Consider the following 25407-nt stretch of genomic DNA (forward strand, 5'->3'; position numbering starts at 1 on the left):
AAAAACCCAAAAACAAAAACCTTCCATTTGCAGGGCCATAAATATATATAGGAAGTTAAATCCATTGGTCTGGATAAAAATCAGAGGATTATCAACAGAAGATATTTCCTCATGCTTGGTAGCAGCTAGTGCATTATGAAAATTACAACACACCAGCCAAACAAGCTTTACTATATCTGAACCAGACACTGCTGTGTGGCCAAGCTGCCTTGCCCTGAGCAAGTTCATCAAGAATTACCATGGCAGGAATTCACACGGAAGAAAAATTAAAACAAATGGAAACTAGTACTAAACTTCCAGTGGACAATAAAAGTTCAGCAAGTGGGTGGGTAAGTGGAGGAATGAAGATATTTTCCAAGTTTCCTATATCTAAAACTGGCACAAGAAGTATGGGGAAAAGAGGGGATGTTTAGTTCTCAATCACACAAAGTATCTGCCACAAGTTTGGTTTCTACTCTGCCGGGTCCTTTCTTATCTGGTGGAGGAAACAAATCCACTTTCAATGATAGATCTTCATTTTTTCCTGTTACCCAGAAAAATGGTATCTTCTAACATCCTTTCTGGTCACATATCAGCCTGTTCAAAATATGTCAAACGATCTGCTTAAAAAAAAAAAAAAAAAAAATACAATCCTCACTTGCTCTTACTACAACTACTCAAACCAGCTGGGACCAAACAAACTTAGGAGTGGGAAGGGTCAGTAAGAGGCCCACAGAGAAGCTAAGCAGTGAGAAGGGACCTGTAAGACACCTACCTGGAAACAATTCATTATTGAGCGAAGAATCAAGGTCCAGTGAATATTTACGTCTGATCCAGTGAAAAGACAGCAGTTTTCTCATATCCAGCCTTCTCCTCTGGGAAGGAAGACTGGGAGGGGCGGTAGGGGCGGTGGGGGCGGGGGGGGGGTGACCTGAGCAGGGGGCGGGGTTAAGGATTCCCACTCCAGCCTTCCTAAACGTGGGCGGTGTTTATATTAGTGGTTGCTTCCACCAGGTCTGAAATGGCATGATCTCCACTGTCCTTTAAACACCTGGTAGATGACATAACAATGAGAAAGATGATGTTGACAATGACACTGAGTTCTAGCCATGTACCAGGCCCTATGCCCGAGTAATACAATATTAACATCTCCTTTTGGTAGATAAGGAAAGTCTAAGACTGGGCAACTTGTTCAAGGACACAAAGCCAACATGTGTTAGAACCAGGACCTGCCGAGCATGCTGACTCACAGCAGTAATTTGGCGCTTCGGAAGGCTGAGGTGGGAGGGCCTCTTGAGCCCAAGAATTAGGGACCACCTTGGGGAACAAAGGGAGACCCAGTCTCTATGGAAAATTTAAAAATTAGCCAGGCATGGTGGCACGTGCCTGTAGTCCCAGCTACTCAGAAGGCAGAGGAGGGAGAATCGCTTGAGCCTGGGAGGTGGAGGCTGTAGTGAGCCACCATGTTCTTGCCACTGCACTCCAGCCTGAGTGACAGTGTGAGACCCTGTCAAAAAAAAAAAAAAAAAAAAAAAGGAACCAGGACCTGAACCCAGAAAGTCTGACATTAGAACCCAAACTCTGTCACTCTCTCTAGACACAGCGTCTAAATAGGCACATCGGACTCTTTAATTCATGAAATTACTCGTTCCTCACTTCATCTGGGTGATGGTCCTAAATTTGGTACCTTTTTAGGTCTCCACCCGAGATGTCAACTCTCAGGGCAGTATTGGCCTGCTCCTCTCAGGTCCTCCCCACACCCTGTCTCCCTAGCTGAGTTTCACTGAAACACATTGTGACATTCAGCCCAGGTGTGCCAGAAAGCCCCAACAGCACTGAGGGCGGGAGGGAGGCGGGTGGGGGGAGGTTGGGGGCTGGCTTCCTCTAGGGACATGCTAGCTCTCAAGTTTCCAGCCTGCTTCTACACAGAGAGGTGTAACCACACACAAGCTGGACAAGAACACCACCAAGGGCTGGGACGGAGCCTAACTACCCTGTAGTATCCTTAGGCCTGCGGCCACATCAACAGACATGAAAGAGTATTCAAGCTGCTCCTGATTCACAGTTCCCTCAGAAGCTGGTCGTAGGAGAGAGAAACTGAGAAGGCATCACCTCTATAACAAGCAGCCCCTCCACAGGAATAAGAGTAAACCTGTCTCCTCGCAGAGAAATGAAAAAAGAGAAAACAGAAAGGCTCCAGGATCCACTCCCTGTATGAATTCGCCCGGCACCAACCAATACCTGTGCAGCTATCACTCTGGGAGGCCCCAGCATTTGCTCTGCTGGCCGTGACAGTGGCACGTCCCACTGTGCTGAAAGCTGAAGCCAGCAGGTCTCAATTCCACCCCTGAGCTAACACAAGGTTTCTTAATGCTCCTTTGCCATGTGTTGATCTTGCAACAGAATGTGGGACAGAAGATTTAAAAAGCTATGTGATGGGGGAAGGGCAGCCAGATCACCTTACACCAGGGCTTCTCCATCAAGCTTCCTTGGATTCCCTTTAGGGGCCAGTATTACTAGCTTCTAGGGAGGTTTTCCTCAAACTGGCACTGTAAGAGCACGTGTTGCCTCTGGGGACCAGTTTGGGAGGGGGCTGGAGGGGGGCGGGGTGCAGTCTAAAGAATGGAGCAAAGCACACATCATCTCACCCTGCAAGGGACAGCAATGCCTTACTCCAGTCTGAGCTCCCAAAGGCTCTGACAAGTGGAGGTGCCAGCAGGGTCCAGCCTGGGGACCCTGGGGACCCAAGGGCTGGAGGTTCTTCCTACAGAAAAAGGGAAAGCAATGGGAGAAGCCCAAATTAAAGTGACCACCGCGTCATGGGCTCGGACTGCATCAGAACCCAGTGATGTCCCTGGCTGTATCCATGCCCGCCAGCCTCCCCTAGGTCTACAGCGGATAAGGTAGGATAACCCTGGAGACCTCCTCCAAGCCCACAGCCGGCCCCACCCTTAGGGCATGCAAATATTACCGCTACAGAGCCTTGTCCCTTTTTCACAGATGGGGAAACTGAGGCATGCGGAGCAAATTACGGTGCTTTTTCAAACCAGGTTGAAGTTCGCTTCTCTAGCCACAATTTTGCACTTTTTTACAGCTTTATTACATTTCCAATTTCTCCATATACACAATTGGTGTTGCAAAGTGAATTCTAAACACCGCTGAAGGACTGAACTCAAAATGAGATGAGGGCAGTCTGGGCGTCCAACAAGGCCGACTTGACCGCAAGAAAAGGATGGGTGCCCCCACCTCCACCTTATCCCCCACCCCCTCCCTGGGGACGTTCAGGTTCGGTCGCTTCCCTTCCCTCAAGCCGCTTCCACCGCAACCCAAGGGCGGGGGCGCAGCAGCGGGGCCCCGGGATCGCCGGGCGGGCTCTGATGTACCGGGGCTGAGGCGGGCGCGGGGGGCTCGGGGACCCTCCCCGGCCGCTGAGGGGGCTGCGACCGCGCGCCCAGCTCGGCGGCCGGGAACTTCTGGCGGCGCGGACCCCGCCGCCCCAGCCGCCGGGCGAATGGTGCAGTTCGGGCTTCCCTTTCTTTGCCTCGCCGCGAGTCGGGCGCGACCCCGAGGCGGCTCGGCCACTCACCATATTACAGATGGAGGCGATGTTTCGGACAGTCATTAGTCTAAAGGTTGCAGCGATCCCTCACCGCCATCTTTACAAGGGGAAACCGGGACTGCCCATGGTGGCGCGCTGGCGGGGAGGCCGGGCGGCGGCGCGGCGGCCTGGGGTCCAGCTTTCAGTTTGGCTGGGAGAGGGAGGCCGGGAGGAGGAGGCGGCGGCGCGGGGAGGGCGGGGAGGGAGCGCGGAGGGGCGGGGAGTGGCGGAGCGAGGGAGCCTGGGCCGCGGCCGGCGGCGCGGGGAGGAGGGGCGGCCCGGGCGCGCCGCGTGAGTCCGAGCCGGCCGCTCCGAGCGCTCCGGGCTGGGTTCCCGGGCCCCGCCGCGCCGCCTCCCTCCCCGCCCGGCCTGGCCTCCTGCTTTTCCATTTGATTCCCTGCCTCTCTCTATTCGGACTGGAATGCCGGGCCAGGCTCCGGGGCGCGCCGCTGCGGCAGCCGCACCCCGCAGGTCCCCCTGGCCGACTCCGACGCGGAAGCAGCGGCCCTCCTCGCCGTCGGGAAGCCAGGGAGCCGGGGACGGCACGGGGCGCGGGGTGGGGAGGCGGGAGGCCCGGGCCGGGGCGAACCCGGGGCCGCCTTCCGTCCTCGCTTTTTCCTCGTCGCCTTCCTCCCGCCGCGCCTCGGCAGCCTCCGGTGTTTAGTTTTTGGCGAGGGGTAGGGGTGGCAACGTCCAACTTTTAGTTCTTCCCGAGGGTTCCAACCAGATGGCACCGGCGGGGACCCAAGAAGTAAAATGGGGCGAGGACACCGGAGCGGTCAGAGAGCCCTCGCCAGCCGCGGGCCGGGCGCCCGAGAACGGGCGCCAGGAGGCGAGAGGAATCCGGGTCTGGGCGGAGGCCAGCAGCGGCGCGCTTGGGCGGCTTGTAACATTAGCGGGTCCAAAGGAGACGTCCCGGTTCCGCGCAAGCACTAAGGAGCGGAAGGAACGAAAACAAAACTTTTCCATATCTTCAAAGCAGGCATACCCCTCTCAGGGATGCCCAGCCTCCAGTTGTTGAGATGGACGCTGTATGGGATCATGCACATTTCCCGCATTAAAGGTCGTGTCTGTGGGTTCAGAGGGTGAGTCTGTGCACCACTTAGCAGATAGGTCCACGCGAATTGAAGGGGCCGGTTTCTGAATGTGTGAAACAGTTACACATACAAAGTTGCAATTCGATGCTTTCATGGGAGAAGTTGTACAAGTGAGATGCGTGATAAATTCTTAAATCAATATATTTAATGACAAATTGAATCAGAAGAAAAATTAGTTGAAGATAGCTTTTATCTAACCAAGAGTAAACATTTGAGAGCCGTTGATTGCTAATACCCCCTAGGATCTGGGGAGGAAACAGTAAGACAGACTCGTTGACTGAAGGTTTTGGGAGTCATGTCACTGTGTTTTCCAGTGCACATAAGAAATAATATTCCTGCTTAAGTCTTTCAACCTAAATATTATTTCCAAATACATCCTGATGATAATTTCTTCCATTGTAAGTCATGAGTGATTTTCTTCTCTCTCTCTCTCTCTCTCTTTGTTTTTTAAGAGACGGGGTCTCTATGTTGCCCAGCCTGATCTTGAACTCCTGGGCTCCAGTGATCATCCCACCTTGGCCTACCAAAGCGCTGGGACAACAGGCGTGAACCACTGCACCCAATGCTTACATTCATGATCTCCTTTAATCGCCACCATAACTATTAGCCGGTAGATGCTATTATCTCGTTTTTTGCAGATCAGTAACATAAGGCTTAGAGGATCAAGTATCCTGCCCAGATGCCTTACCGAAATGCTACAGATGAAGTTGGTGTGGTAACCTGGGCTGAGCACTCTGGGAGAGGAAGAGAAGAGAGAAGACAAAAAACAACTGAGCTATGACCAATCCCAACACAGAGGCCCAGAAAACTTTAAGATTTGAGGATTAATGTCTCAAGGTCAGGAGCAACCTCAAGACTAAAACTCAGATCTCAGGACTCAATTTCACAGAAGTTCCACTATAAAGGCATTAATCCAAATCTTTAAATGATACGAAAATTTTATAATAAGAGTTCAATATTTCTGCGAACATTGGCACATGGATTGCAAAGTCCACAGGATTGAAAACACCATCAACATAATGGAAATTGAACATCATCTGATTACTGAGTGCTATATCAGCAAGTTAAACGGATCTTTTGTATACATTTTAATGGTGTATCTCCTAAAACTGAAGTGTTCAATATAAACATCCAGATTGAAACTCAGGCAGTGAATTACATACACAACAAATCAATTGAACATGGCAGAGCTTGTCAGACTCATGAAAGATTAAATACATTTTACATTTCCACAAGTGTAGTATTCACAGGTCTAAATTGGAAAATTCTTGGGTTGAAGAATAATAATCATAATCTTAGCTTCACTCATTGAGGAAACATTATTCAGGGATGATAAAAGGTAAAACCTTAAAAATATTGACAAGCTAATGAGAGAACTTTGAGATAAGCTGACATGCAGGTATCGTTAGGACTGGGAAAAGCAAGAAAATGGAAGGATGGCACTAAACGGCTGATATGGTTTAGATATCTGTCCCCACCCAAATCTTATATTAAATTGGAATCCCCAATTCTGAAGGCAGGGCCTGGTGGAAGGTGTTTGGAACATGGGGGAGGATCCCTCATGGCTTGGTGCTGTCTTCACAATAATGAGTGAGTTCTCCCAAGATCTAGTCATTTAAAAGTGTGTGGCACCTCCCCACTACCCCCCTAACTCTCTCTTGCTCTTACTCTGCCATATGAGATGTCTGTTCCCCCTTTGCCTTCCGCCATGATTAGAAGCTTCATTTGCCCTCCTCAGAAGCAGATGTTTGTGCCATACTTCCTATATAGCCTGTAGTACCATGAATCTCTTTGCTTTATAAATTACCTGGTCTTGGGGATTTCTTTATAGCAATGCAAGAATGACCTAATACAGAAAACGTACCGAGAAGTGAGTCATTGCTGTAGAGATGCCTGAAAATGTGGAAGCAGCTTTGGAACTCAGTAACAGGCAGAGGTTAGAAGAGTTTGTAGGACTCAGAAGAAGATAGAAAGATGAGGGAAAGTTTGGAATTTCTTAGGGATTGGTTAAATGGTTGTGACCAAAATGCTGATGGCTAGGCCGTGAACAGAATGCACCCAAGCACTTTGCTAAGGCAAAACATGTGTGACCTTTGCTCTAGTTCCCCATAAGTTCCTTATTTCCATTCGAGACCTCAGAAGCCTGGACTTCAAACCAAAATGCTGACAGAGATGTGGACAGTGAAGTCCAGGCTGGTGAGGCCTCAGATGGAAATTAGGAACTTACTGGAAACTAAAGCAAAGGTCACGCAATGTTATGCCTTAGCAAAGAGCTTGACTGCATTCTGTTCATGCCCTAGGAATCTGTGGAAGTTTGAACTTGAGAGTGATGATTTAGGGTATCTGGCAGAACAAATGCCTAAGCAGCAAAGTGATCGAGAAGTGGTGTGACTGCTTCTGGCAATCTATGCTCAGATGTGGGAGCAAAGACAAAAGGTGGAACTTATGTTTAAAAGGGAAGCAGAGCAAAAAAAATGTTTGGAAAATTTGCAGCCTGGCCATGTGGCAGAGAAAGAAAAAAGCTTTTTCAAGAGAGGAATTCAAGCAGGCTGTGGAACAATTGCTTGCTAGAGATGTTTGCAGGATTAAAGGGGAGCCAAGTGCTACTATCCAAGACAATAGGGAAAAAGCCTTGAAGGCGTTTCAAAGAACTTCAAAGTAGCTTCTCCCATCACAGGCCCAGAGGCCTAGGAGGAGAGAATAGATTCATGGACTGGGCCCAGGGCCCTGGTGCCTTGCACAGCCTTGGGACACTGCTCACCACATCCTAGCTGCTCTTGTTCCCACTCTTGCTGTGGCTCAAAGGGGCCTACATACAACTTGGACTGCCACTTTGGAGAATTCAAACAGTAAACCGTGGTAGCTTTCATGTGGTGTTAAGCCTGCAGGCACACAAAGTGCAAGAATCATGGATTCTTGGCAGGCTCTGCCTAGATTTCAGAGGATATATGGCAAAGTCTGTTTGTCCAGGCAGAAGCCTATTGCAGGGGTGGAGACCTTACAAAGAACCTCTACTAGGGCAGTGTAGAAGGGAAATGTGGGGTTGGAGGCTCCAACAGGGTCACCACTGGGGCACTGCCTAATGGAACTATAGGAAGTGGGCCACTGCCCTCCAGACTCAGGGATGATAGATCCACCAGCATCTTGTATTCTGTACTTGGAAAAGCCACAGACTGCAGCCCATGAGGACAGCCTTGGAGTCTCTACCCTGCAAAGCCATAGGAGCAGGACTGCTGAAGGCCTTGGGACCCCCACCCCCACCCCCCGCCCTTGTACCAGTGTGGCCTGGATGTGGGACATGGTGTCAAAGAAGATTATTTTGGAACTTTAAGATTTAGTGACTTCCCTCCTGGGTTTTGGACCTGTGTGGGGCCTGTAGCCCCTTTCTTTTGGCCAATTTCCCCCATTTTGGAATGGGAACGTTTACCCAATGCCTATACTCCCATTGTATCTTGGAAGTACATAATTTGTTTTTGATTTTACAGGCTTATAGGTGAAAGCGACTTCCCTTGTCTCAGATGAGGCTTTGGACTTTGGACTTTTGAGCTAATGCTAGAATGAGTGAAGATTTTAGGGGCCTATTGGAAAAGAATGATTGTAGTTTGCAATGTGAGAAGGACATGAGATTTGGAGGGGCCACGGGTGGAATGGTATAGTTTCTCTATCTCTCTTGCTCCCGCTCTGCTATATGAGATACCTGTTCCCCCTTTGCCTTTCACCATGATTGAAAGCTTTGTGAGGCCTCCTCAGAAGCCGAGCAGATGCCAGTGCCATGCTGCCTGTACAGCCTGCAGAACCATGAGCCAAGTAAACCTCTTTTCTTTATAAATCACTTAGTCTCAGATATTTCTTTACAGCAATGTAAGAATGGCCTAATACAATAGCCTAAACTAATTTGAGGGAGGTGATGTGTCTCTTGCTTCACAAAGTATGGTTCATGGACTAACAGCATTGGCATCACCAGGAGGTTGTCAGAAGTACAGACTTTCAGTTCCCATCCCAGACCTAATAAATCAGACTCTCCAAGAAGTTTGGGGAGCACTGCTCCAGCCAATGACTTGTGGTAGAATTCTGTTTTTGCCTCACCAGCATCCATTCTCCTTTCAGTAACAACTCCTAGCTTCTACTTTGGGGAACTTTCCATCTCCCACACTCAGACCTAGGGTTCAAATGTGGCTAACCTAGCCCCCTGTGACCAGAGGAAGGCACGTGATCCAGGCCTGGCCAATGACAGTGCCTCATGCCCCAGCCAAAGTGACTGGTTCAGCCAAGAGGATGTAATATGAGCTGAGCCAATGAGACTTAGCCCTGGTACTTTTGGGAAAGAAATACTCCCCTTCCTGAGTTTACTGAGCTGGTAAGATATTCATCTACAGCAGCCATCTTTCAACTACCTGAGAATGAAGCCAACACAGGAAAATGGAGCTAAGAAATGAAAGACATCCTAACAACTTCATTTATCCACTCGCTACCAGATCTGAATCCTGGGATTTTTAGAAACTCAAGCCAGTATAGTCTTCATTTTCTTTGGCCAGTTCAAACTGGATGTCTACTAGTTCCAACTGAAGGAATCCTAATACATCAGTCTCTTCCTGTCCCTGAAATTCGTTAGGCTCATTCTGAATCTTTGATGTTTCCTTTTCCTCTCTTCTTTGCCTGTGTTTAATCCATTTTGCATTGCTATAAAGGAATACCTGAGACTCAGTAATTTATAAAGAAAAGAGATTTATTTGGCTCACAGTTCTGCAGGCTACACAAGCATGGCACCAGTATCTGCTCAGCTTCTGGTGAGGCCACAAGAAGCTTTAACTCATGGCAGAAGGTGGAGGGAGAGCAAGTGTGTCATATGGCGAGAGAGGGAGCAAGAGAGGGGAGGGAGAATTCTCTCTCTTTTCTTGTTTTTTTTGGCAATCAGATCTCGTGGTAACTAATAAAGCAAAAATTAATTCATTACCATGGCATGGACACCAAGCCATTCTGAAAAGATTCACCCCCATAACCCAAACACCTCCCACCAGGTCCCACCTTCAGTATTGGAGATCACATGGGGGACAAATATGCAAACTATGTCACTGCTCTCTAAACCAGTTTAGAAGGTTCAAAGTTCGCCTCCTCCAGATGTGCCTCTTGCCTGAGACCTTCCCATATAGCTTCCCACACATACTGCTCTCCCCAGCCCATCAGTGAATTCCTGTGTCCAGGTGGCTAATGGTTCCATACTTACCCTTCAGCTGTGACCAGTTTTGTGTCCACCTCTGTCTTCCTCCCTCTTTTTGCTTAGATGACACCCACTTAACCTGTAGATGTCCCCCTGCTACAGGTGGGATACCCTTGTTATATGTTCTTATAGCACCACCTGTCTTCCCTTTGTGGCACTTATATTTGTAAATATATTCATGCCATAGAGTACTGCATGAAGGCAGTCGAGTGGGTGGTTCAAACGTAGACCCTGGTGTCAGCCTACCTGGACTAGCTATATGACCTTGGGCAAGTTTCTTAACCTCTCTATACCTCAATTTCCTTATTTATAAGGTGAAGATACTAAGAGTACCCCCTCAGAGAGTGATTTTGTTAATTTATGTAAAGTACTAAGAACATGCCTGGCACATAATAGTCACTGTATGAGTGATATCTATTATTGTTGTACATGGGATTATTTGATGTCTGTATCCCAACTCCCATCAGACATGAAAAAACAGGTCTGCTTTTGATCACCATTTTACACTTAAAGAAAAGGGCCAGGCTGGGCGTGGTGATTCACACTTGTAATTCCAGCCCTTTGGGAGGCTGCGGCAGGTGGATTGCTTGAGCCTAGGAGTTCGAGACCAGCCTGGGCAGCATGGCAAAACCCCATTTCTACAAAAAAAAAAAAAAAAAAACCCTAGCTGGGGGTGTGGTGGTGTGTGCCAGTGGTCCCAGCTACTCAGGAGGCTGAGATGGGAGAATTACTTGAGCCTGGGAGGTCAAGGCTACAGTAAGCCATAATTGTGCCACTGCACTCCAACTTAGGTGACAAAGTGAGACCCTATCTCAGAAAAAAAAAAAAAAAAAAGAGGTCAGCCAGGCATGGTGGCTCATTCCTGTAACCCTAGCACTTTAGGAGGCTGAAGCAGGAGGATTGTTCGAGGCCAGGAGTTCAAGACTAGCCTGGTCAACATAGGAAGATGCTATCTCTACAGAAAATTTTTAAAAAATTTGCTGGAAATGGTGGTATGTGCCTGTAGTCCTAACTACTTGGCAGGCTGAAGTTGAAGGATTGCTTGACCCTGGGAGTTTGAGGCTGCAGTGAGCCATGATCATGCCACTGCATTCCATCCTTGGGCAACAGACCAAGACTCTGTCTCTATTAACTAAGTAAATAACTAAATAAAAAGGAAAGTAGAGTCCGGGCATGGTGGTTCATGTCTTTAATCCCAGCACTTTGGGGGACCCAGGCAGGCAGATCACCTAAAGCCAGGAGTTTGAGACCAGGCTAGGCAGTATGTTGAAACCCCATCTCTACAAAAAAAAAAAAAAAAAAAAAACAAGAACAGAAGTTAGCTGGGCATGGTAGTGCATGCCTATAGTCCTAGGTACTCTAGAGGCTGAGGTGGGAGGATTGTCTGAGCCCAGGAGGTGGAGGTTGCAAAGACCCTGTGTCAGAAGAATGAAGGAAGGAAGGAAGGGAGGGAGGGAGGGAAAGAAAGAGAAAGAAAGAGAAAAGGGAAGGAAGGAAGGAGGAAGGGTGGGGAAAGGAAAAGAAAAGAAGAAAAAGAAAGAGAGAGAAAGAAAGAAAGGGAAAGGAACGGAAAGGAAAGAGGGAGGGAGGGAAGGAACAGAAAAAAGGAAGGAAGTGAGGGAGGGAGGGAAGGGAAAGGAAGGGAAGAAAAGAGAAAGAGGAAGAAAAAGAAAAAAGGAAGGAAAGAAGGAAGCAGAAAAGAGAAAAATTTCCGTAGGAGTAGCCAATAAATTGAATACTGAATATTTGGACAATTGCCTTTCTCTAAGTGGTCTAGAAGCTTCTGGAGGGAAGGGATCTTGTCTTGTGCATTAAAAAAAAAAAAAAATCGTATCCAGTCTTAAGTACTGTGCCTGGCACATTAATTCCTTTCCTCTTTTCCCCTCACTGCCAAATGAGTTATTGCCACTCACTTGATATGCAAACACTGGCTGTCTGATATGGAAAAATATTTTTCTGGCTGTAGACTTGAGTTTGATTACCAAATTGATTTCTGTGAATTATATTTCAATTCTGTGCAGAACTTTTTGACAGCCCTTTTCTTTAATCACCATGTATCCAATAAATATTTATTAAAGACATATTCTGTGCCAGATACTGTGTGAGGCACTTGCCATCCTGGGATAAAAGAAGGTGGAACTGGCACTTACATAACTCAATTTCTAATGCAGCATTCATTGGCATTGTTAATGTCTTTGCTACTTTTTATGTGCTATTAGTATAAGGATAAGATAACTTTGGCGTGAGTATCAAATTAGAATTCCTACAATGGAAACTACATCTAAAACCATGGGTGTATTTATGGGTGGTTAAGATTCCCTAAGTTAGCCAGGAAGGGTGGCACACGCCTATAGTCCCGTGTACTTGGGAGGCTGTGACGAGAGGATCACTTGAGCCCAGAAGTTCGAGTTCAGCCTAGCTGACATAGTGAGACACCATCTCTGTTAAAAAATAATAATAATAAAAGTTGTTTAAGCCTTTGAAACAATTGGCATATTTCGAACTGCCAAGTGAAAGGCCACTGAAGGATTTTTAAGCTAAGTTGGAATGTGATTAGATTTTTATTTGATAATACCTTTTGATTAACTGAAAGAATGGATTACTCTAGCTGGCTACACTCTGGGGAAAAAGGGTTAAAAGATAGCAACATTTTTCTTGGTGAGACCAGTTAGAAATCTGTGGTGAGAGAGTCCCAGAGTTGTTGATAGTCTGAATTTAGGAGAGTGGCCGTGGAAAAAGAGAGGTAGGCATACTGAAGACTTTTTTTGGAGGTAGTCAGCTGAATTTGTGATTGACTGGGATGAAGGACAAGGGCCAGTCCCAGATTTCTGAGATTTCTGACTGGAATGAAAAGAAATGTCATTTTGGGTTTTTGTTTTGTTTTGTCTAACAATTGGGAATGCTGAAGGAGAAGGTTCAGGTGAGGTAATGAGGGAGAAATGAGTTTGGTTCAGAAATGTCGCCTTTGAGATAACCGTGAAACACCTGAATTGTTTTATCAAGTAAGCCCTTCACTGTACACATGTAGAGCTCAGAAGAAAAGTCTGCACTGTAGAAATAAATCTAAGAGTGATTAACATATAGAAGATAATGGAGGACACACAATTATGGATTAAAATGCCCAGAGAGTGTCAAGTGAGATACAGACAAGCGTGTAGTTCATGAAGAGCTCCACCATGCAGAGAGCAGGTAGATAAAGAGTAGCCAATGAAAATCAAAAGAGAAATTCCAAAGTGGCAGAAGGAAAGCCAAATTGGCCTGGCACAGTTGTTCATGCCTATAATCCCAACATCTTGGGAGGCTGTGGCAGGAGAATCACTTGAGGCCAGTAGTTCAATACCAGCCTGGGCAACACAGTGAGACACCCATCTCTACCAAAAAAAAAAAAAAAATTTAATTAGCCAGGCATGGTGGCCCATGCCAGGAGACCTAGTTCCTCAGGAGGCTGAGGGCAGAGTATTGCTTGAGCTCAGGAGTTTCAGGCTGCAGTGAGCTATGATCACACCACTGCACTCCAACCTGGGTGACAGAGTGAGACCCTGTCTCTAAAACTAAATAAATCAATTTTTTTAAAAAAGAAAATCCAAATTAACACACAACATCACAAAAACCAAAGAGTATTTCAAGATGGAGGGAGTAGTCAAATATATCAAATACAGCCAAGTGATCAAGGAAGATAGATAATAATATTAACAATGGTCACTTCTTGAACGAGACTTTAAGCTGCATTTAATACTTTCGATGACCCTGTGAAGGAGGTAATATTAAAATTCCTATTGCGAGGATCACTTGGGGCCAGGAGTTCAAGGCCAGCCTGGGCAACATAGCAACACTCTGTCTCTTACAAAATAAAAAATAAAAAAAAATTAGCTAGGCATGGTGGCACACACCTGTAGTCCTAGCTACTCGGAAGACTAAGGCTGAAGGATTGCTTGAGCCCATGAGTTAGAGGTTGTAATTCATAGAGCTATGAACATACCACTGCACTACAGCCTGGATGACTGAATGACCAGAGTGAGACTCCATTTCTAAAAAAGACATTTTTTTAAAAACCCCCACTGCAGAGAAGAGGAAGCTGAAGCTGAGAACTTAAGTAACTTTCCAGAGTCCAGTGAGCGTTGTCTCAGCAGAGCCTATTACTAAAGAGTTCTTTGAATTCTATCAAGGGCAGTCTGGGTGGAATGGTTGGGAGATAATACATACGGGAAGGGGTTGATCAGTGAAAAGCACATGAAAAGACAGACTCTAAAAGATGTTTGGCTGTGAAGGAAATGAGAGATAGGTAGTAGACAATTGGAGACCTCAAAAATGCCTTCAGTGGGTGATTCTCTGCCTGGTCTGCAAAGACCTCTTCTCATCTGGCTCTTCCCTGACTCTTCCAACTTTTAAGCCAAAGACAGCACTCACTTCATACTTCCAGGCCTACAGGCTCACAACGCCTCCTCTCATCTTCCTTTTGTTTCCGTTCCTCAAAACTCAGTTCAAACTTCACTTCCATAGGAAGTCTTCTCAGCTTCATCTTCCTCAGTAAGTTTTCATCAAAGGTCACTTTTTGTAATTCTTTAAAAACCTAAACTGCCCCGCACAGTGCTAGGCACCTGCACAGGTGGTTCTCAGATACTCAGCAGGTAATGAATGATTTTACCTGAAACACTTGGCTTACTTGATCAGAACCAGCATACTCACCACCCTGCTTTCCTGATGTTCTCTCCCTTCTCCACATTCTGGTCTGAATTATATGGAGCTGAGAGCCGTTGAGTGTACGGGAGGATGGAATTTAGAAGGTAAGTGCATGGGAAGGAAATTGAAGCCAAGAAGCTTCCATGGAAATGAGACTTCCTAGAGAGGTTTAGCCATAAAGAGAGATCTCAAACAGCAGCTTCAGGGAGACAAGGGAATAAATAGGTTTGTTGATTTATTTGTTCCTTTCATCAAAATAGTTCATGTGAAAAACATTGAGTATGTTTGTCATCAAAAGGTGAGAGGCTCATGAACAGGGGGGTTTGATGGGGGAAGTTATTAGAAGGAGTGGAGGGTGGGGCAGATCAAGTGCCCGGAAGCTTTAGAAAGGGGGAAGTCCTTTCATTAGGTTGAAAAAATTAATCTGAGATGCCCTCCCTCTTCTCCGTAGACAGAAATATCTTCTCCTTCATTACCCTCAAGGAGTTCCACTGCCTTGCTTATTGCTCAGTCCCCCAGAACAGCAGACACATAGTAGGGCTCAATAAATGTTTGCTGAATGAAGTTATGATCCAAAGAGGACAACACTGGAAGAGTGCTAAGCATAGACTCTAGGATAAGGTAAGTAATATAGAGTTCCACAGCGGGCAAGTCTATGCAAACCTACCCCAAAGTCTGAGGCAGCTGAGAGGGCGAAGAAAGAGGCTGCGAAATCTGGTTTCTTAGAAAGAAACATTTAATAGGTACTTATGAACAGTAGCCTTGTATGTGTCTCAGGTGGCATGAGGCAAAATGGTGGATTCCCCACCATTACCTCCATGACCCGGGGCTTAAATATTACAGGGAGAGCAGTGGCTCAGAAGGGATTTGTAGAACAATTGAAGTATTGTAACATCAAGGTTATTTGACCTAAGGGCAGGACTGGGGGTCAGTATGTGCTCTTACACAGGGAACAATAGATAAATTGGAAATCTCAGAGGCCGTCCCAGCACTGGGGTTAATTAGAAGCTAACATGGTAAATTAGCACCCAAGATAGAGTTGCTTTGGCCTCCACATGTAGCCGGGTCTTATTTAGAACAGAATTTCTTTGGGAATGTTTACACTCCTTCCATGGCCACAAACACTGTTTACAATAAAGGCAAAGCTATTTCTTCTATCCAGATTATTCCTCAGTGTCCTCCCAGCCCCTTACTATGAGTCACTTCCACAGCTTTAACTATCCCACCACCACCTGGTGGGAGGGCAAGGATTCCAAAGAGGCACCCTGAACGAGACTTCTCTCAGAGGGGCAGCACCCTATAATTTTCTTTGGTCCTGTCCTTCTAGAGAGCTGTAAGCCATGTGGCCCATTGAAAATAAGATAAGACTGTTCTAAATGCCCTTGCTGTACGTGGCCCATTGAAAACAAGGTAAGACCATTCTAAATGCCCTTGCTGTACAGTTTTGTCCCCAGTCAGGGGTGAAGGTTTCACTCTTCCACTTCTTCTCGGAAAATTAGGTAGACAGCCAGATTAGGGTTTACAGTGGCAGGGCCATAGGCATAGCATCCTCCTAGTGGCAGCTGTGGTACTCTATACTTGGAAAGCACTAAGCAAATGCCAGACATTGCTTACTGTCACCAGTGGCCAAAAAGAGGTAAGCTGTAACTGACCAGCGCAAAATTCTTTACTCAATTGTTAAGCCTTTCAAGATCTACATGAACCAGGTAAATGAATTCAAAAGTCTCAAGGGTGCTAATGGATTCAAATGATCACAAATGTCTTGTGCTTTTTTTAAACGAAATTCTGGTTCAACTGAAACCTTTGAAAAACGTAGATGTTTCCATTTTCAGCATTGCATTCATTGCCATTTGGACTTTTTAAATAAAAACGGAAACACAAGGATAGCTTAATTATCTTTGAGGGGCACATTGATTATGACCATTTGACAGAAATCACTGATAAAATAATGAGTTTCAATTATTTCCTATATTTCCTATATTCAATTTATTTCCTATAGGAGTAGATTCTTATAGGTTATTATGACTTTTTAAACAGTTGTTGTTTTTATGTCTCAACACAAAGCATCACAATTTCTGTATGTTTTAATGTTTTTAGTTAAATCATAACATGCATACAGAAAAGTACATAAATCTTAAGTAAATTGTCACAAAGCAAATACACTTGTGTAATTACCAGACAGGGTGAAAGAACAGAACATTATCAGTATCACTAAACCCCCAACCTTCTCTGATTCTTCCAGTCGCTATCCCCTCTTCCCCATGGGTAACCCCTATTCTGACTTCTAACACTATAGCTTACTTTTGCTTGGGTTTTTTGTTTGTGTATGTTTGTATAACTAAAACCATGTAGTGTGAGGTGGGTATCGTGTGGGCTCCTTTAATCTCAGCTACTTGGGAGGCTGGGGGAGGAGGATACACTTGAGCCCATGTTTGAGTCTGGCCTGGGCAGCAAACGAAATCCCATCTCTATATAAATATATAAATATAAATAAATATAAATATAAATATATTTATATATGCTGGGCGCAGTGGCTCATGCCTATAATCCCAGCACTTTGGGAGGCTGAGATGGGTGGATCACTTGAGGTCAGGAGTTCAAGACCAGACTGGCCAACATGGTGAAATCCCATCTCTACTAAAAATATAAAAATTAGCCAGGCATGGTAGCAGGCATCTGTAATCCCAGCTACTCAGGAGGCTGAAGCAGGAGAACCTGGGAGGCAGAAGTTACAGTGAGCTGAGATGGCACTACTGCACTCCAGTCTGGGCGACAGAGGAAGACTCTGTCTTAAAAGTAATAGTAATAGGGGCCAGACACAGTGGTTCATTCCTGTAACCCCAGCACTTCAGGAGGCCGAAGTGGGCCACTCACAAGGTCAGGTGTTCGAGACCAGCCTGGCCAACATGGTGAAACCCTGTCTCTATTAAAAATATAAAAAATTAGCTGGGCATAGTGGCAGATGCCTGTAATCCCAGATGCTCGGGCGGCTGAGACAGGAGAATCGCTTGAACCTGGGAGGCAGAGGTTGCAGTGAGACAAGATCTCACCACTGCACTCCAGCCCTGGTGACAGAGTGAAACTCTGTCTCAAATAATAATAATAAATAAATAAATAGTAAAATCATGCAGTGTATACTCTTGTGTCTGGATTCTTTTGCTTAATATTATATTTATGAGATTCAGCCATGTTGCCCAGAAAAGCTGTAAGTCATTAGTTTTCATTGCTGTATAGTATTCTATTATATGAAGATGCCACAGTTTATTTACAGATTCAATATTGATGGATTTGGGCTTGTTTCTAGTTTGAGGCTATTACCAAAAATGCTACTATGAACATTCTTCTGTGTATCCTTTGGTGTACATATGCACAGATATCTGATTGATAGATACCTAGGTAAAATTGCTGAGTCATAGGATGTGCATATGTTCAACTTTATAATGCCAAGCAGGTTTAAGGTATCATATTAACATTCCCACTAGCAGAGCGTCAGAATTCTGATTGTTTCACATGGTCCTCATGCTTAGTATTGTCATCCTTTTTTTTTTTTTTTTAAGACAGAGTCTCACTCTGTACTCCAGGCTGGAGTGCAATGGCATGGTCTCTTCTCACTGCAACCTCTGCCTCCCAGGTTCAAGCGATTCTCCCACCTCAGACTCCCAAGTAGCTGGGATTACAGGCACGTACCACCACGCCCGGCTAATTTTTTTTTTTTTTTTTTAGTAGAGATGGGGTTTCGCCATGTTGGCCAGGCTGGTCTCAAACTCCTGACCTCAGGTGATCTGCCCACCTCTGCCTCCCAAAGTGCTGGGATTACACGCATGAGCCACCACACCTGGCTGGCTTTTTAACTTTAGCCATTTTGGTGAGTATACAGCTGTATTTCATTGTGGTATTAATTTAAAATACTGTAATAAACAACCAATTGGGTTTCCTTTTTTAGCAGAAAAGAGGGAACCATTTATAACTTGGTAATGCTCATAAAAATATTTTTGGTAACGAGTCCACATCATCCTATTTCCTTTTAGGATGGTGTCGATGATCAGTCCATGTCCCAACTAATACAAAGATAACAACATATGATGTGACAGGGCCGTCCAAACCATCTGTTAAGCAGAAGGACTCATGTAATATCTCCTTGAAACAAAGAATGATAGAAAACTGAATAGCAGCCGGGTACAGTGGCTCATGTCTGTAATCCCAGCACTTTGGGAGTCCGAGGCAGGAGGATTGCTTGAGGCCAGGAGTTTGAGACCAGCCCTGGCAACATAGCCAGGCTAAAGTTTGCTAAAGTTAAAAAGTCTGACAATATTAATTATGAGGAGAATATGAAACATTGCTTAAACTCTCATCTCTATAAAAAATTTTTTTAATTAGCTGCCGCTTAGGAGGTGGGAGGATCACTTAAGCCCAGGAGATCAAGGCTACACTGCAGCCTGGGCAACAGAGCAAGACCTTGTCTCAAAAAAAAAAAAAAAAAGAAAAGAAAAATGAATAGTCAAAAATTATAATCAATAACAGAGAACTACCTTTAAAAAAATTAAATGTAAAATGTAGAATATATAGTTCAATTTGGCTCATCCAATACAACCAAATGAAAGCCAAGAGATTAGGTGATTAAGACCCACACCAGCTGTAGACAGAGCCAGAACTAGAAGTCTAGTCTATACACCCATGGCTTTTTATACCCTACCCAGAATTTTATTCAACATACTTAAGTCTAAAATTTCTCTTTAAACTCAATTTAATTGGCCAAAGTTCAGATTAATTCTGTAAATGCACTTAGCTAAGCGTGAAAAAGATCAGTATGTTCATATGCTGTAATTATATAGCCATGCTTTCTCTCCCTGACTAATTAGGAGACAACTCAACACTGAAATCCAGTCCCAACAGAACATGTTATCTGGCTATCACTCTGCAGAAAGACAAAAGCAGTCTATCTAAACTCCCACTACTTTATTCGCCAGCAAGTCAAGGCTTAGAGTTTTATAAAGCAATCCATGTATATAATTAGCTTTCTTTTCCTCTGAGAACTCAAAGGGGCTAGCTCCGTAATGCGATAGCTTTCTTGTAGGAAGATGTCACCGTTGGCCAACCGTCAGTAAAGCACGGACTTTAAGTCATGGCTCTGCACCAATCAGATACATTCATCCAGAACTGCTAAGTAACAAAATAAAACTAATTTGTCCCTATAAGGTTTATGGTTTGAGTCTCTGCTAACAGCATCAGCAAACCAGCTACAAACTCTTTCACTAACCTTGATCTGGGAAATAGATGTTCTTTTCTATTTCACTGTGGCATTCAGGTACTATACCCCCTAAATCAAAGGCCCCACAATGGTGGCTCACAGACATATTTGGTTTTACTATCACTGGTTTAAATTTGAATTAGAGCCAACACTTGAAATCTAGCGAGTTTACACAAAAATTCAGATTATCATCCTCTCTTGAACCATGAAAAGCTTTAGCCATTCAGGGTCAAGATTCCTGTTATGGGCCAGGTGTAACTGAAAGAGAGTGGCCTCCCTGAGTGGAGAAAGGTCTCCATAGTTCACCACAGTCTCCTGTCCAGGCCTCTTTACTGCTTTATTCTCCCTTTCCTGGCCTCCATAGGCATTTGAGTTTACAACCCCTTCCCTAATCAAATGGCCTCAAGGTCAGGTTTCTGCCTGGAGAAAACAATGGTTGCACATTGCCAGCAATTTTTTAAAGTCTAAAAATAGGCTGCATATGATTGTGATACCTGCGGGGCCCTGGTGGATTGCCCAACCCTGCCCTTATTCATTCCGTTTCTATGGATTGGATATTGGTATCACACAGAGCTCCACCCACATACAACCTAGCCAGAGAGATCTGGAACTTCTGTCATGCCCCATGAACCCGACTTTCATTCCTTCCTCCCAAGTACTGCACATGGGCAGAAAAGTGCTGAGAGATGTAGTTCAGTTTTCTCTAATCTGCAAGAAATTCAGTTGACAAAGAGATCTGTGCATCTGACTCTCCTTTTAAGCCTCTGTATGTTTCCCCTGTGAATCAGTGCATTCAACAATGCTATTTAAAATTCAATAAAGACAAATGAAATTATAAAAACGGATTATCACTTTTATGGAAAATCAACTAAACAAATGTTTTGCTCAGAATGTCAAGTATTAGGGGACTTGAAAAAAATATTGAAAGTGCATTCCCTAGGGGAGGTGAACAATTCAAAAAATAGGGCATATGGCAACAGTGCTAACTGATATTTCAAATACAAATGGCACTGCATGTCCTAATGGAAGAGGAGCTGTGTTACCTGATGAGATGACACAAATCGTGCAGTGGGGGTCTCAAGGGCCCAGTGGACAGCAGCTGTGCAGGATCTGAGGCTACGGATATGAGCAACACTGTGTCCCTAGCAATCCACAGGGGAAATTAGTTCACATATAGAACTATATTTTACAGGATTTACCATGGTAAAAGCTTCTTAAGTTCCAGTAACAATAGATAGGCCAGGCACAGTGGCTCACACCTGTCATCCCAGCACTTTGGGAGGCTGAGGTGGGTGGATCACCTGAGGTCCGGAGTTCAAGACCTGCCTGGCCAACATGGTGAAACCCCGTCTCGACTAAAAATACAAAAATTAGCTGGGCGTGGTGGCAGGCACCTATAATCCCAGCTACTCAGGAGGCTGAGGCATGAGAATCGCTTGCACCCAGGAGGCGGAGGTTGCAGTGAGCCAAGATTGTGCCGCTGCACTCCAGCCTGGGCGACAGAGAAAGACTCTGTCTCAAAAAAAACACACAAAAAAACAGATAGCCAGAACCCAGATGGTCTCAACAAAACTGCAGCACCACAAGGAGTTCAGCACTGCATGGCACTACTCCTGTCTGTTGGGCTCTTGTTGAAGGATCTAATTTATCTACCTTCCCTTCTCTTGAATCACTAGTAGTTGATCGTGTGGTCTCATTTTGGAGTAACTGCTCAGGCGTGCATCCACTTAGTCATTTATTCCCAAGCTCTTTTTTGTGGAGTTTTTTTTTTTTCAACCTGTCTTATGGAGCTGACATTCCCAGGCTCTAATGAGGTTGCCCCATAAGGCTATCCATTCCACAGCCATTTTAGAAATCTCTGGAGAAGTGTGTTAGAAGTGAATATTCTTTTTCTTTTTCTTTCTTTCTTTTTTTTTTTTTTTTTTTTTTTGAGACAGAGTGTCATTGAAGCTGGAGTGCAGTGGTATGATCTCGTCCTCACTGCAACCTCTGCCTCCTTGGTTCAAGCAATTCTCCTGCCTCAGCCTCCCAAGTAGTTGGGACTACAGGTGCATGCCACCATGCTTGGCTAATTTTTTGTATTTTTAGTAGAGAAGAGGTTTCACCATGTTGGCCAGGCTGGTTTTGAACTCCTGACCTCAAGTGATTCACTCACCTTGGCTTCCCAAAGTGCTGGGATTACAGATGTGAGCCACCATGCCTGGCCCAGAAATGCAGATGTTAGGGCTCTACTCCAAAAGATTCTCACCTAGTAGGTCCAGATGGAGACCAGGAATTTACATATGAACCAGTACCTCCAGAGGATTCTGGCTTACATGGTCTGTGGCCATACTTTGAGAAACACTATCTCAGAAGGCTGATGGCAACATTTCATAATTCCATCTCCAGCATCAATTTTTAAAACATGTTTTTAATACATTGTCAAATATATGTCTTGAATTCATAATAATACAAAACCTGTCCCATCATTATTGAAGGTTGTTTTCCTATGAAATTTGATAAATAAAGGAAAATAACGATATGAACTGTTTTTCAGAGTAACCAAATAGTGTACGAGGAAAAGTCCATCCTTATAGAAGCCCAGCTAACAAATACAGAAGGAATGACTTAAAATTTTTTAAATCACTATTTTACAATTACTAACATTAAAAAAAGTTGTATAAGGAATGAACACAAACGGATGTCAAGGCCATTTAGTGAAAGGGTGATGGCTAACTTTATTTTTTTGTTTGTTTGTTTGTTTGTTTTTTAGATGGAGTTTCACTCATCGGCCAGGCTGGAGTGCAACGTCGTGATCTCAGCTCACTGTAACCTCTGCCTCCTGGGTTCAAGCAATTCTCCTGCCTCAGCCTCCTGAGTAGCTGGGATTACAGGCACCCGCCACCATGTCCAGTTAATCTTTGTATTCTTAGTAGAGTCAAGGTTTCGTCATGTTGGCCAGGCTGCTGTTGAATTCCTGACTTCAGGTGATCCACCCGCCTCAGCCTCCCACAATGCTGGGATTACAGGCATGAGCCACAGTGCCTGGCCTGGGTGATGGCTAACTTTATACTGAAGGGATCAGATTTACACCACCTGAGCCCACTGATGAAGCTCAGAAAAATGGGGCAAATATAACAACATGTACCTCGTGATATGATGGTCCAGGAAGTATGAAGTTTTCATCTGCAAAAAAGTCAACCTGAATTTCATCAAGCCACTTTATAGAAAATATGGGAGAAAAATAAATAAGTTAAATTACACTAAAATGATGTAATAAGACAAATCTAGAATGTGGATCATGTCTAAAATTTGGACAATTAATCCAGTTTCTACAACAAATCACTGGTCAAATGAAGGAAGAGGGTTGTTACAAACTAAAAGAGACTTATGGACATAACTAAATGCCATGTGTAGGTCTTATTTGAATCCTGATTAAAAGAAACTGACTGTAAAAAGACAGCTCTGAGATGCTCAGAGGAATGAAGTATTTTTGCAAACACTTGAGCAAAAGTAAGGGTAGATGGACAGATAAAATGAGACTCACAAAATATTGCTAACTGCTGAAGCTTAATGTTGTGTATATGGTTTATTATACTGTCTAATTTTGGGTATGCTTGGCATTTCCCACAATAAAAAGTTTTTAAAATATGCTTTAGCTGTAGGCACCTTCCTCTTCCAAGTCAGGCTAATGAAGTCAAGAAGACTTAGCAAGAAGTTGAAGTTCTTATTACTCAGGAATTAAACATTTCTTTCACGTAATAACTCCCCTATAAATGTCCTTCCAGAAAGTCAAAACTCAGTTTTCATATCCTGAAATCTATTATTTTTCTCAAAGCCCAAAAAAAGCCAGGCACGGTGGCTCATGCCTGTAATCCCAGAACTCTGGGAGGCTGAAGCTGGCCGATCACTTGAGGTCAAGAGTTCGAGACCAGCCAGGCTAACATGGTGAAACTCCGTCTCTACTCAAAATGCAAAAATTAGCCAGGTGTGGTGCCAGGTACCTGAAATCCCAGCTACTCGGGAGGCTTAGGCAGAAAATTGCTTAAGCCTTGGAGGCGGAGGTTGCAGTGAGCCGAGATCACACTACTGCACTCCAGCCTCGGCGACAAAGTGAGACTCTGTCTCAAAAAAAAAAAAAAAAAGAAAAAGAAAAAAAGAAAAGGAAAAGAAAAAGAAAAAATCCTTGAGTCAAAGCTTAAAAAAGCACTGGCGGTTGTTCCCTGTACTCCATTACTCCCTTATCTAAAAGCTTAATGAGATGTATGGAGTAACTGGAACTCCATTTATAGTGTTGGCTGCTCGAGAACCATTGAAAGACCCTAAAAAGCATCACATAGCTATTAAGTGAAAGCAAACTCTTTTCATTAAATAAGGAAAAAACAGCTGTCCAGACTCCGGAGTTTTTGGTGTTGTAAAATGCATTATTTAAATAATGATAAAATGTTGAAACAACAATGGTTGTACTTCACTGTCACATGTTTCTAGAATGAAAGGATAATTACCTTAGAATGCTGCATCTACAACTTACTTTGTCCTGTTCACCTTGAAGAAAATGGATTCAGAATTAAAATTTCCTGAATGAAAACTACTCTAATTAATTAATCTGAGTGCATTTGTAAATTTTGAAGTCACTACTGTAAAAATGTGTGCAGTAATTTAATTCTTAGAGACCATTTGGTTTTCATTGCCTTTAATGTTAAATTGGCTACTTCACTCACCCTCCGGTAGTTAATATTCACAACACAATTCTCTTGTCCAACATTCTTTCAAATGTCTGTTTCCACTCCAGAAGACATCAGCCAGGATACTTAGGTCTTTTTTAGTAATTCTGTAAGTAATATTTCTAACTTTATTTTTTAAAAAGTCTTCATCAAGGCTAGCTACAGGTCTCATGCCTGTAATACCAGCACTTTGGGAAGGTCAAGGTAGAAGGATTGCTTGAGTCAAGGAGTTCAAGACTAGCCTGGGCAACATAGTGAGACCTCGTCTCACAAAATATAAACAAAATTAGCTGGTGTGGTGGCACATGCCTGTACTCCTAGCTGCTCAGAAGGCTGAGATGGGAGACTCATTTGAGCCTGGGAGGTCAAGGCTATAGTAAGCTGCGATGGTGCACTGCACTGCAGCCTGGGCAACAGAGAGACCTGTCTCAAAAAAAAAAAAAAAAAGTTTTAGTCAATAACCTTTTTGTGGCTTTCCTGTGAAATGCCAAGTGCCATTAAAATAAAAATGTTGGATACCTGCCAGTTTTTGCTCATACTGTGTTCTGGGAATACCTACATCAAAATCACGAGGTGTGTTAAAAATGGGCCAGGCAGTAGTGGCTCACATCTGTAATCCCAACAGTTTGGTAGGCCAAGGTGGGAGCATTGCTCGAGCCCAGGAGTTTGAGACTAGCCTGGACAAAATAAGCCCTGTTACTATAAAGAGTAAAGAAAATTAGTTGGGTGTGGTGGCATGCACTTGTGGCCCAGCTACTTGGGAGGCGGAGGGAGGACTGCTTGAGCCCAGAAGGTCAGAGCTGCAGTGAGCTGTGATCATGCCACTGCATTCCAGCCTGGGCAACAGAGTGAGACCGTATCTTTAAAAAAAAAAAAAGCAGATT

General features: G+C 44.5%; 2 protein-coding genes across 3 annotated transcripts in view; both read right to left on the reverse strand.

Moving 5' to 3' along the window:
• The window catches only part of USP46 (ubiquitin specific peptidase 46), a 73015-nt gene extending 69229 nt beyond the window's left edge, over nucleotides 1–3786 (reverse strand). Inside the window, exons 1-3 of one of the 2 annotated variants that reach the window (XM_050790604.1) lie at nucleotides 2951–3186; nucleotides 2628–2743; nucleotides 755–1030 (exon numbers count right to left, since the gene is read on the reverse strand). In XM_050790604.1, coding sequence (XP_050646561.1) covers nucleotides 755–769 — 15 coding nt within the window. In that variant the 5' untranslated portion in view covers nucleotides 770–1030; nucleotides 2628–2743; nucleotides 2951–3186. Of the gene's footprint in view, nucleotides 1–754; nucleotides 1031–2627; nucleotides 2744–2950; nucleotides 3187–3565 lie in introns of those variants that run through there. The other variant, XM_050790603.1, reaches the window with a different exon arrangement.
• Nucleotides 1–25407, reverse strand: part of SCFD2 (sec1 family domain containing 2) — an 807609-nt gene that overhangs the window by 97268 nt on the left and 684934 nt on the right. The window lies entirely within an intron of this gene.

This window comes from Macaca thibetana, chromosome 5, assembly GCF_024542745.1.
Source record: "Macaca thibetana thibetana isolate TM-01 chromosome 5, ASM2454274v1, whole genome shotgun sequence".
Classification (NCBI taxonomy): domain Eukaryota; kingdom Metazoa; phylum Chordata; class Mammalia; order Primates; family Cercopithecidae; genus Macaca; species Macaca thibetana.